Here is a 13,365-nt window from a genome sequence, read left to right as displayed (position 1 = left end):
GAGACAATGCCAGTCAGTCAACTATCTGTCATAGTTGTAGCTAATTGTCATTCATTCATACACTACGGCAAAGGAGCCGCTGGGTTGTGTTATGACACGTTCTGTTGTCTTAAAACTATGTAGCTGGCTGAGAGATAATTATACTTTGGAATTTGACATAATTTTTGAAGGGGACTACAGGATCACATGACTACAGGGTGACTGTGGTCGTTTCTGCTTCTGAAAAGCAGGTTATATTACGATGCCTTTTCTGAGAGAAGCTTTTGAGGACTTGCACATAAAAGCTCTTTACATACCAACATAAGAGAGACATGGCTCTCCAAAGTAAAGGTTCTGGATCAATGTTTTTTCTCCAATCACTGTTTTTAATTTCATTTACTCAGTGAACCCTGATGATCACAACCCTTTTCAGACACATTGTACTTCCTGTTTCAAATGTCAGCATTTCCAGAACGCAACATGTGCTGCTGATGCCACCGTGTGGTAAGAATACACACCTGCAGGGGTCCAGAATGGCCGTGCGGCTGCCTCCTGCGGGTCTGTTTAATGAGCTGGCAGAAGAACTCATTCTGAAGCTCAGGATGGGCCAGACACACCTGCAAGGCACTCTGGGCCAGTGAAACATGGTAGTCGATGGCTGGAGCATCAATGGCCACGTTGATGAAGAGCTGACATGTCTGAGGAGAGAGGAGACAGGTAGAGTTGAGAAGACAAATGCAGGATGAGAGATAATCTGTTCTTGAGATAATATGATTCAAACAGCTACAAAATATCAACCTGTTATTTGTCAGATGTCTTATCAATACAGACTGCCGAGTTTACTTGATCTTCCATAGTGACAGTAACTCATACTGTATGCTGTATATCTGCGTGTGTATGTACCTTAAAGAGTTTAACGGCCTCTGTCTGCAGAGCTTGTGAAGGCAGCGTGGTGAGAGGAGACAACAGAGCTTCCTTACTGAAACACAACATGGGATGTCTCCAGCTCTGAGAGCCTGAAAGACAAACAGACACAGTACTGGAGTAATCAAAGGCAATAGGAAGCACATGTCATATAATTTACTCCATACAAAGGGAAAAAAAGAAGCTGAGAGAAACATTTATAACAGACAAACAGAAACAAATATGGCACTAGATGAATAAGAGACCTGAAAGTAAAATATGTATGATTGACCACAAATTAAGTGCAAATAAATTCAGTGAAAAAAACCAAAACAAACATAGTTAAGGACTAAAAAAAAGACCAACAAAGGAACCAAACAAAAAAACCTAACTACAAAAAATAGAAAATTCTACGTGCTGTGTCATCGGCAACTGGACTTTGAATTTCTTAGAAAAACAATGACCTGGATGACTGAGAATCTTCATCAACAAAAAAATACAAAACAAAAACAAATAATCAGTAGAACTCACTTGGATCTCCATCCAGTTGGAAGAGTTTTCCCACCAGTTGTTCAAACTCAGTGCCGACTTTACCCACTGTGGTGCCGGCTGCCACAGACAGATGGTACAGCCACGAATCCTTCAGAACCACACATGATATCAGTGATACCAGAGAAACTTAAAAAACCACGAGACCAACAGCCAACATGTTTTCAAATTCTTACTGGGAACAGAATTAGACCTTATGATCAATTATCAGTTTAAACTTAGAATAAGTAACATTTTCATAGCAACGTCAAAGCTTTTTACTTTTGGTAATTCAGATGAACCAGAATCTCAGAAGAGAGGCAAATGAGAGAAAAAATACACTGGAGTTAATGAAAATTTCCTTTTTTGGCTTGTGTAATAGAAAAGGAGGAATAAAATGACTAGTACTAGGTTGCATGTATAAAAGAGCACCACATACCAGAAACTTAAACTTCAGATAAAGAAAATAAAAGAAATAAGGCATCACTGTCTGGATCATGAATCTCTCGACAGTGAAGAGCAGAAAAATTGCAACGCTGAGAAAAAAAGATGCGCTCTCAGAGCGTCGCTGACCTTTTCATGGCGGGACTCGATGAGCAGGTAGGTTGGTCCTTGCTCCTGTGGGTGGATGGCTATGGTAAAATGTGCCGTCTGTAAGCCCCGCCCACATGACTTCAGATCGTCATCTGAGTCTCTTGACCTGTCTACCTCCTCTACCCGGGCCTCCCACAGCTTAATCTGACCAAGGGGGAACTGGGAACACACACAAAAATGTGCACACTCAAATAAAAACAACAAATAACAGAACAGTTTTTGTGTTGAACCACAGAAATAAAGTTCTGTTATGTTTTCGTACAGGTTCTCAGTCCAGTCGCTTACTGTGACTGTTTCATCAAACCTCAAGTCTTCATAAACCAACTCAAGTTTATTGTTTGATCTCAAAAAACATCAACCTGACAAGTGCATTGTAGTTCTGTCTCTATACCCTATAAATCTTAAGACCAGGAGAGACTTACCTTGTCCTCTTGGCTGCGGAAGTAGTACAAGGTTTTGCCAATCAGAGCACACCAAACCCGCTTGGAGTAGCCGTGCTTCACCTGCCGTATAGCAAGTACAACTACAGTGACAATCTAACAGGAACCATGTGGTGATGTATTTATATAAGTTACAGAAATGCATCTGAAAGATTCATGTCATAATGGTAGGTTGTTGGACCTTGATGAGCAGTCCCTTCATGCCAGGGCGAATATCCGGCTGTGTGAAGAGAGGACTGGCAGCTTTCAACCTGAGCACGCTCTGCAGCACCCTGAGCCACTCCTCGAGTAGGTTAGGAGAGTCAGCCTTCAGGTAGTACACACGCTTCCCTGTCACTATCTACACAACAAAAACATGAAGGAGAGTGAAGGAGAGGATGAGGAAGGGAATCTTCTTTAATTGTGCTTCAATATTTTGTGACACAAGGGGTCAAGGTCTGACTATATGTAATTTCATTAAAGTAGATTTACATATCCAATAGTGGACAAAACTCTCAAAATAGCTGAATACCTGGAGAACTTGTTTTCCTTCTCCACGGGCGATGCTGCTGGTGGCGTTGACCTCGATCTGACCCTGAGGTTTCCTGATCACATCACTCTACAGAACAAAACAATCGATTATTACCATTGATATCACATTAATAACAAGAAACAAAAGATAAACAGCAGAAATATATTAAAGGTGCATGAATGATAAATACAAATGATTGTAAATATTTCATGAATCATAATGTAGTGTGAGTGTCCCAAATAACTTTTTTAAAAAACAAAAAGTTGTATGATAAAGCAACAACATGAAAAAATGTTATCAAGAATAAAACCCACAGGTGATTTATAGTAGAGCAGCTCTCCGTCTTTGAGGACAAACCAGCGTCTCTTCCAAGTTTTCTTCCATGTTTTCACCATTTTCAGCAGGTAGCCTGACTTCTCCATCGGCTCCTATAAGAATTGTTGTTCAGTTCGGCTGTTCAGTTTTATATATCACAATATACATTAAAAAAGATAAAAGAGTAACTCACTAACATATCCAGAAATGTTCCATCTTGCCATTTAGAGATTTTACATTTTGTTGGGTTATTAAAAACCTTTGAGAAGGAGTCATATTGAGCTTAAACAGATTGAGTTCATCATACTAATTCATTTTAACTCATGTCTAAAGTTAATGTAGTTTGTTATATGTGAAAAAAAAAACAGAAACATTAAAATAAATAAACAAAAATATATCTGTTTGAGTCAGTAACAAATCAAGAGTGTATTTTGAATGCCAATGTTTTTTTGAAAGATAATCGTTCAAATCTGGTAGAACTACTATACTGCTGTGCTACTGCATTATGCATTGACTATGACTGATGAATTTGAATCCTGACTTGAGCTCACCAGTGCATCCGAAAGCCCTAAAGACAACATGTCAGCTTGTAATCTCCACAGCAGTGATTTTGTTGTGTCACAGGTAAGGTGATCCTCCTGTGAACACACTCAGGGATGTGCACACTGACTCACACTCTTGCCGTTGTCGCTGGCTGCAGAGCAGGTCTTGGGGAGTTTTTGCTCTGGTTCGGAGCACTCTGTGTCAGTGGAGTAGGCATCAGGAGGGATGGCATAGTCGCTCTCTGAGGTCATTGAAGACATGGACACAGCTGGAGGAGAAGAAAACAGTTGACAATGTAAGATACAGTGGTGGTCATTTGTGGACTACCGTTTTGAAGCCTCAATGTTTGGATGCGAGGGCGGAGCTGGGGAGGATATTCTGATTGGATCTGACTGAGAACCAGAGGATACACGGCGGTAGCAACTTGTCAATCACAAAGTAGCCATGCCCTAGAGCATATCCTGTTTTATCATCTATTTTACCCTAATTTAGGCCATATTCCACAAAATGAACATGTTGCTGTATTGAAAAAGACTTGCAACTAGTGATTGAGACCATAAACTCATGAGGGAACCATTTACTGGGGTACTAAATCAAGTGAGAAGTAGGGTCATTTTCTCATAAGCTTACATACAATTGATTTCTTTTTGAAACCAGTGGAGTTGCCTCCTGCTTGCCATTAGAAAGAATGCAGGTTATAGTCAGTTCTGCATCGGCTGCACTTTCAGAACCAAAAGCTTTGTCCATATTTTATTCAGTCAATGGTTCAGCCTCATTATGTTTGTGTGACAGTAAGTATCGACTTTTTAAGTTAGATTGCAGAAAACTATTCAGCAAAGTTGCAGAAAAGTATCAGTTACACAGATACCTTCACATGAATACACCTTAAAAATCCTTTAATCAAACGTATATTGCTTAAAAACATAAGCACAGACTCTGGAGGGTGATATTTATATACTGTAAACCATGAAGTTTGATTCATCACGATATAGATGTTGCATTACCAATAATGAATTACAGAGTAATACAAATACCATGCTTCACACATATTCAGTTACTATATTTTGCGGAAACTCATGTATAAGACACAGATTAATGCTGCAACATGAAGACCACTTTAGATCCACTGCTGACTGTCACAAACACACTATGACTTTCTGATGGAAACGTGCAGTGATTGTTTTTGGGTTGAACACTGCAGCTGCTTCGCTCACTGACAGTTTTACCATCAGCTTCTTTGGGAATTCTCAAAAACCTACCGGTATACTATTCGTGTGCTGTACCTCTTTTGAGAGAGCGCGGGCTGCCCGGGCTGCTGTCCTTGCGGGAGCTGGAGGAGGTGTGTGAGCCGCAGAGGGAGCCGTCCTCCTCTCCTGAACTAGATGACTCCTCAGAGCTGGATGACTCATCTGAGAATGGACTGCTGCTCAGCAGAGTGGCTTTCTGCAAGATCGAACCAGGCATTGGTGCTACAGCAGTGTTCACAGATGATCAAACATGCAGCATGAGAATTTACAGGAGTTCAAAATAAATGTATCAATAAGTCCTGCAGTGTAAAGCTGAACTCACCCCCTTCAGAGTAGTGTAAACTGGAGTAGTCATGTTTTTATAGATGAGGGATGTGTACATTACAAAGGCAGGATAGGAGGACTGGAGGGATGGGTCTGCAACACACATCACAGTTCAGTTAGTTAGCTGGCACAGAGCTGGACAGGTTGCTGGTAAAAAAAACCTTTTTTTCCCCTTGTCTCACCTTTGCTGGCAAGGTCTGTGCAGGACGTCTCAGACAGTCTGATTCCTGATTTAGCCACAGCATAGATACGACTCTCCTATAGAGAAAAAATGCTAAATTTTAGGTCAATATTTAAAAAGCACTGAATATTCTACCACTAATTGAATGTGTTTTATTATTATTATTATTATTATTATCAATAATAATTTTATGTTAGTGTCACCTTATGAGCAGATAACACTCTTAGTAGACAAGATTTCTCCTACTCCACTGTAAAGTCCAATCTCAGAGTGGGACTCCCTAAATACTTGGTATTTCACCTGGATTGGCGAGGTTTTGCAGAATGTAGCAGTGCACGCTTCAGCGAGCTCTGTGACCTTCTCTGCCTGGACTCTGAGTGCACATTGTTTTTCAATTATTTGTTTATTTGACCTCATCTATGTGCATGAAAGGTGATATTCTGCCTTGTAAGCCCACTCGGGTGCTTTATGCGAAGATTTCCGCTGGAAAACCTTTTGGAATGGTAGGCGTTTAAAAAGGCTTCATTACCGCAGCACCAATGTGATGAGCTGGCAGAGTGGAATATGGGTATGACCTTTGTGTGGGCGACAAGAATTTGCATCCTGCGTCTGCTTAGAGTTTTGTTTTATCGCTTTTTACAATTAGACTTAGTGAATTTATTGTTTTTAGGCATTTAAAACAATATTTCCACTTTTTAGCTGCAGTTTGGTTAAGTTTGAGTGATAAAACTACTTGGTTAAGTTCAGGAAAACAAAAGTACTATGTTAGGCTCGCCTCTTAAGATTAAAGATTTCTAAATGAAAATGAGAAAATTTAAAACAAACAGATAACAGCCTCCTAGTGTCAAAGTCGCGTATACAACATTCTACACAGTTAAACTCAAACATTCAACCGTAGGAGCAAGAACAAAAACACATTTTTGACTGGAGGGGGACTTAAAGTTTCCTGATGGTCTACATGCTCTTCAATGAAGTGTAAATTACAGGTGCATTTTAAACCATAGTGCATTTTTGATCTCAGTTTTTTAATCACACATTAGATTCTCTTACCCAGGAGGGCAGCCTGTGTAAAGGGGGTGTAGGAGGTTTGTTGCCTGGTGCTGAGCTGTCACAGTCTTGCCTCTCTGGGCTGATCTCCACACCCAGTTCAGGTGGACAAGGTGAGATCTGCAGGGATTTTGAGCTGGGGAGGACTTGAGGAGATGTGTCCCTGCCCGTTTCCATGCCAACCTCCTGGTCCAAGTCGAGGTCAGTTTCCTGTGGCCTGAGGGGGCGCAGCATGCTGAGAGCGTTACGTGTTTGTCCGTGTGCTGCCTCACTGCTGATTGGCGGCTGGCTCAGGTGTTTCTTGGCCAGAGCCACATTCATCAACCCGAACCCTGCTGGGGTCCGCAACCGGGGCTGTTTGGGTGAGGCGGGGTTGTCCCGTAAGTCCTGGGGTGGGTTGGGTCGTTTAGGAGTAAGGGCTGGTGTGAGGATGGGGCTGGGGGTGTTAGCGTCACTGGAGGAGGATGAGGAGTCAAGTCTCTGTGACTGGAAACGTTTGTTGAGCTCCTCAGAGGTGCAGTCCTCCAGCTTGGCCCTGTGCGCCTCCTCCTCTCCCTCCTTACACCCTCCCAGATTCCCATCTGATGAGCCCAGCAGGCTGAAGCTGGGACGCTCCGCACGCTGCATATCATCATCAAACAGAGAGCTGCTGTCGTCTGAAGCAGTCAGGTAGGTTTCACTTCCGGGGCGGCTGAACTCCAGACCGCACACTCCACCTCCTCCTCGGCCCTCACACTCTCCTCCTCCCTCCCCCTCTGATGCAGCGCTAGAGAGCACAGAGGAGACGCCACGAGACTCAGGCCCACATGCATTCTCAGCCAGACCTTCAGATGCACTGTCCTCCTCCAGAGTCTGGTCAGGTCTCTGGACTTCACTGTCTGTCCCAGAGAAGGCTGTGTGTTTACTGCTCTTCTCTGACAAACAAAACATGAAACATGAATCCAATAATGGATAAAAGTAGTTCAGTGCTTTTCCATAAATAAAAAAATTAACTTACCACATTTATCTCTGCCCTCAGTCTCTTCCTGGGTGCTCAGGGTCCTCTGGGAGGGTGCTGGTCCAGTAAGGACCTGAGGGTTCTTACCCCTCACCTGGAAGCAGCCAAACGTCAGGCTGCTGAGGCGCTGGGCCTCACCTGGTCTGCACAGTACTCCTCGTCCACCACCGCACTTCTGCTCAAAGGCTGCAGACACACAAACACTTACTTTAGTGTCCTCATGGAGAAAATATCTGTCACAGTTCAAAATAGGACCCACATGCAGATAGATACAGAGGCAGGCAGGTTGAAAACAAAACATCCAAAACCATGACAATATCAAGCTAATTTAGACATAAAGCATATTTGAACAAACATGGATGACTCTTACCCTGCACTTGTTTCTGTAACTCCTCAATCTGAGCTTCCTGTTGCTTGTTGGTTTCTCGTAATGCTGCATTCTCCACCTCAAACTTAACAATAAATATGTTTCAACAAGAAACATCAAAGGGAATGTGATACTGGTGATGGCTGACATTATTTCCCATCCATATGAATCAGTTTCAACAACTTTATATTGAATGCCATAATTTATTTACCTCAGACAACTTTAGCATCACCCATTCTTTGATCTTAGCTGCTTTCTCCTCCACTGTTTTGGCATCCTGAAGTCGGATCTGTTTCTGGTGAAAGATGCACAAACATCAGTCATGTTTCTCTCAGGTTGAACACAAGCAGCCATAGAATAGCTTTGGACACAAACAGTGGGTGGATTGTATTTCAATAAGGACAGGAAATCCCAAATGGCACCTACGTACAAGCTTAAAAACACTAGAAGAAGATGGGTTCACGAGGAAGTCAGAAGCATTAAACAAATGCCTTTGAATATGAATATTACTCGAGATAAACTCAGAAAAGTAGTTTGCTCTTCTTGCTTCTTCAGTGTCCTTAAAGGATTATAATAATTCTTTCCATAGTAGAAAGAGAGTTTGGTAGTTTTCCAACTGAGTTTGGCTCTCCTTAACTCATGCTTTAGTAGGGATATAGTGAGGTTTTGATAGGGACAAAGCAATTGAATCTAGGATTATTGTCCACATTCCCAGAGCTGCGTTTCAGAAGTGAAGTCTGTGAAGTTGAATTGAATGCCACATCTTCCTCTACATTCTTTTGCACCTTGAAATGAACGAAGAAAAAAAAAACATCCACTGGCAGGACATCAGTTGCTGTGATGAAATTCTTCACGTGTACGCGTGTTACCTGCTCCTCCAGCTGCTGCTCCAGCTGGCCGATGACGTCCTCCTTCTCCTGCACCAAGGCCTGCAGCTCCTGGCACCGCTGAAACAAGCGCACCTCTGAGTCTCCGGACTGACTGTCTGGAGCCTTCAGCTTCTCCTCCATCCACTGCACCTGGAATCACACACACACATACTGTGTATAGATATACATGCAAACACATATGGCTACACTTACAGTTTCGTTAGGGTCCTTACCTGTTGGTGAGCGGTGAAGGCACGTTTTTCTGCATCGATCACCTGTGTCTCCAACTGCTGAATCTGGGAAAGGAAGAGCACACGAATGTCTTTCATTTTATCTCACATAATTTTAATTTGACCTCTTTTATTGGGAATGTTTATTTTATTTTATTCTACTAAAATCTTACTACTCTTTTTACTTATACAAGCACATACACAAACTAAAAACTAACAATCCCTTCACCTGCAGTGTCTGATCTGAAAATAGTGCTTCAGTTCCCCTCGACTCTTTTGACCAGAATGTTTGCGTCCACATGGCGGTGATATATCAACCCCACTTCAGTTGCAAACACAACAGCGCCAAATAAAGACAAAGAAAGAACAGCATGCAAGATATGAATAAGAACACCAGGCGAGATAACGCTGCTACGCTGGAGAAGAGCAGATGCTTTGCAGCTGGGCAAAAGAATGCTTAGAATCACAATTAGGATAGTTAGAGTTCACAGATGGATCTCACATGCACATTTACGTTTTAGGCATAAAGCAACAATTACTCCCTCATATAAAATCCATTATAAAGTCTCTTGAATCTAATCTAATTGCATTTATTTGTAGCAAGACCTACTGATATTTTCTAATATCTCATAACGGTGTTGTTCATTTATTTTCCACAGCTGGATTTTCAACAAATGCTCAAGTAAAGAATGTGTTCTCCTAAGTTAAACAAACTACTTTCAACTATTGCATCGTCATTGAATCCATGGTAGTTTTATTACTGTTCAGTGTTATGAATCACGCTTAAAGGCCCCATGTTATGCTAATTTTCAGGTTCATACTTTTATTTTGAGTGTCTCCTAGAAAATGTTTACATGTTTTAAGGTTCAAAAAACACATTATTCTCAGACTATCAATTGCTGCAGCACCTCTACTCACTCTCTGACTGAACGCTCCGTTTGAGAGCTTATCTCTTTAATAGCCTCTCTTCCCGAAAAGCCCAGTCTGCTCTGCTTGGTCAGCTCTCACAGGCCTAAGCAGGCCCCAGCCACCGTGTTTTTTGCCTCAGCTCTGCTGGTGTTTTTGCAACTAGCCATATTTGGGGGCACTGCTGACTGTGGTGAGTGTATAGTTGTGACATCACAACCTGACAGAAGTCCTGCAGCCCGCTTGAAGGCACAGTTTCTTAATACTGTAGTATACATTTCTCTGTGGATTTGACACTTTCACAGTATTTATATGAGAACTAGACCTGCTTTATAATCAAGACATAAATTCACTTTCACTATTTTGAACATTTAACAGAAATCTATTGTGATGTAAAATTAAATCAAGATATCATTATTTAAAATTCTGTCAAAACAATTGATTGATTAGCATCATGCTTGCAGTGGACCTTCTTCTCTTCCCCTCTCTCTCTCTGTCTCTATGCAGTAACGTGTCAGAAGATATACTGACCATAGAGTCATTTTGTCGACTATCTTTAGCTCTGTTTGTGCCAGGAGGTTAGCACCCTAAGAAATGAACAGTAGTATATACAAATTAAAAAAACCTAACTATAAAAGGCAATAACTACAACACTTCATTGCTAAGAGGAAGCTGCCAATTATTGTTGGCAGTGGGTCCATTTGTTTACAACACCCATACCTATGTCTCGGAATTGATGAGGCGGTTTTATTTCTGCAGAAGTGCTGCATATAGCACTTTTAACCAGTTACGTAATGTTGATGAGGTGCCACATCTATAAAGGTACAACCAGCTCTTTGTGTACTTAGATCAGAGCAGGGTATGTGGAACCTGGTAGGAGTGTGTTAAAACTGCAGCAACACCAAAGGTCACACAGCTTAGATACACACACACACACACATAGGCCAGCGTACACACAGGACGCACACACGCACTAGGCTGAAAAACCCTGTGGGAGTGGAGGAGAGAGATGACTTTATGAGCAACATTCCTCTGAAATTCCTCGGCTCAAAGTGGCGGAAGCAGCAGAGAAACCAGTGTCTTCTGAGGGAAGTCTCTCAAACCTCAGTGGCTTCATGAAGGAAAATATGCAGGAATGCTGATGGAAATTCTCTGCGTAGCAACTCTACAACCACCATGGTTAGAATATTCTGCTGCATGTGCACATACACACATACAAATTAAGACTAGATTAGAGGAAACTTTTGACAGTCCATGTGTACGACTGACTCACCAAAGAATCAGATGCAGCTAAGAAAAAGACAGACTACTAAAGATAATGAAGGAAGTAATTTACTGTGGAGTATTAGACTGTATATACAGCAAACCAAGGCTTACCTTCTTCAGTGACAGATTCACAGGTTAATCAAGTAGTCACAGGCCTTTTTCATGAAGTGACCAAACAGCCAAGACCCTGCAGTGGCTGCTTTAATGAAATCTGTCAGAAGTGGTTTTAGTTTATGTCGACATTGCTTGGTTTTTCTTTCAGCTACCTGTGCACAGCTATAAAAAAACAGTACAGGGCTTCTGGAAGGTACAGAAATGTAACACTTTTGGGGATGGACCAATTATCTGCCTAGCCAATTATCAGACCCAAATTTAGCATGTGGTCTCATTGCCTGCTCCGGTCACACATACACCTGTTCACTTCCATTCTTTAGGAGCGCAGGGGCAAAAAAACATCTGCATTTAGTGGTGAAAGCAAATCTGCATCTTGGCTTGCATGGAGTTTAACTTTGGTGAGCTTCGACCGGTAAAGTCACAGCCACAACCAATAGCATAGACATAGTGGTTGAACGGGCAAACTGACTACAAACTGAGCATACGATCTTCTAGGTAAGATGCAGTAAAAAACATTTTTTAAATTAAGTTTAAGACTATCTAGATTCAAGTTTGTCTTCTCTGGTCAATTTTGGGATAAAAACAGATTGCTTTTGGTTCCATTCAGTTTTGTTTTTTTTGCATTCCTCCACCCAAATTCCTAAAAGTCACTTAATTTTCCGAGTAACTTGGCTTGTTTTACATTGTTCAAGAAATGGAAAATGACTTGTCATATGTCATATGTTCTATGTTGTTGCCAGTACTTGGTGGTTCTGTTACATGCACTGTAGAAATCAACAAATTAGCACTCAAATTAGATAATGCATATCTGCTGCCCTGCTTCATAACCAAACTGTGTATTTAGCTGCCGGTGGAGACTGGCATGGCCGTGCTGCAGTTTTCCTCTGCTTCTGTTGACCGCCAGAGACCAGAAGAAGTGGACCCAGCTCAGTCCAAAAGCAGCCACACCCTGCCAGAGCCGCTCACTGTTTCCACTGCACAACGGTCTCTGGACCAAAGTGGCAGCGTGGCCTTCATGCAGCCAACGGTTCCACTTGACATTTCAGTGTGATTTTGAAATCTGATTCTACTAGTTGGCCTGGAGATGTCTGTTATACGTACATCTCCTGTGGGCGTATTTATGTCAGTGGAACTTCTTCTTCACGTCTGCTGTTGGAGATATTGAGGCTAATTTTTTCCTTTTATGCTGATACAAACTTCACAAAAGTGACAAATATAAAAATAACATAGATACATGACTTTCCTGAGTGAATTCTCTACATCTAATTCTGAATATTATTTTGATCTTACAGACTACAGAAACACAAAGAGGTCACTTTCACTTCAAAAAAGTATTTGCCAATTGAACTGACTTTTAAGTTCAGACATGAAAAAGGTTAATTTATCACATTTACACACACACACACACACACACACACACACACACACACACACACACACACACACACACAATCACTCACAAACTCTATATAGATCCTCCGCTGCACCACAAACCACATGTGCCTCTCTGAAAAACAGATATAGCATCTGGCAGAGAACAGCATGTTAATTACAGGGCATGTACTATACTGTAGGCTAAAGCTGGAGACGACACACACAATCGTACGCACACACAGCAGACATAACAACATATAAAAACCCATAAACACATGTCTGATGATGATGATATTCTCCTGTGTATGCTTTCTATAGGATGAATAAGGCCTCTGTGTGTGTGTCATATCCTGTGCAGTGACCAGTGAGAGGTTTAAACTACAGTAAAGAGTTACAGTCCATTACCTGCTCTCTAAAAATGTACTCACACACTCCTGCTGCTTTCCTGTGTTGCAGCCTGACCCAAACACACACACACGTGACCGAGGCTCTAAAAACCCTCCATCACCTCTGCAGTCAATTCCCCGTTCAGATCCAAACTCTAGCTCAACTTCCATTCCTGGAATTCCACAACTGGCGCTCTGTGGCCAACCTCCCCCTGAACTCCATCCACCCCCCTATCGCTCCATC

At 41.9% G+C, this 13,365-nt stretch overlaps 1 protein-coding gene across 2 annotated transcripts in view; it reads right to left on the bottom strand.

Moving 5' to 3' along the window:
• Positions 1-13,365, bottom strand: part of plekhh2 (pleckstrin homology domain containing, family H (with MyTH4 domain) member 2) — a 30,345-nt gene that overhangs the window by 7,916 nt on the left and 9,064 nt on the right. The window contains exons 3-20 of one of the 2 annotated variants that reach the window (XM_084375287.1): positions 9,079-9,141; positions 8,846-8,995; positions 8,188-8,271; positions 7,980-8,061; positions 7,610-7,795; positions 6,616-7,526; positions 5,567-5,642; positions 5,383-5,477; positions 5,097-5,256; positions 3,945-4,081; positions 3,270-3,383; positions 2,956-3,042; positions 2,626-2,784; positions 2,427-2,507; positions 1,984-2,163; positions 1,414-1,522; positions 883-995; positions 498-677 (exon numbers count right to left, since the gene is read on the bottom strand). In XM_084375287.1, coding sequence (XP_084231413.1) covers positions 498-677; positions 883-995; positions 1,414-1,522; positions 1,984-2,163; positions 2,427-2,507; positions 2,626-2,784; positions 2,956-3,042; positions 3,270-3,383; positions 3,945-4,081; positions 5,097-5,256; positions 5,383-5,477; positions 5,567-5,642; positions 6,616-7,526; positions 7,610-7,795; positions 7,980-8,061; positions 8,188-8,271; positions 8,846-8,995; positions 9,079-9,141 — 2,967 coding nt within the window. The remainder of the gene's footprint in view (positions 1-497; positions 678-882; positions 996-1,413; positions 1,523-1,983; positions 2,164-2,426; positions 2,508-2,625; positions 2,785-2,955; positions 3,043-3,269; positions 3,384-3,944; positions 4,082-5,096; positions 5,257-5,382; positions 5,478-5,566; positions 5,643-6,615; positions 7,527-7,609; positions 7,796-7,979; positions 8,062-8,187; positions 8,272-8,845; positions 8,996-9,078; positions 9,142-13,365) is intronic. The other variant, XM_084375288.1, reaches the window with a different exon arrangement.

This window comes from Pagrus pagrus (assembly GCF_965226575.1).
Source record: "Pagrus pagrus genome assembly, chromosome: 15".
NCBI lineage: Eukaryota > Metazoa > Chordata > Actinopteri > Spariformes > Sparidae > Pagrus > Pagrus pagrus.
The sequence above is the reverse complement of the archived record's forward strand: the minus strand, read 5'-3'. Positions and strand labels throughout refer to the sequence as shown.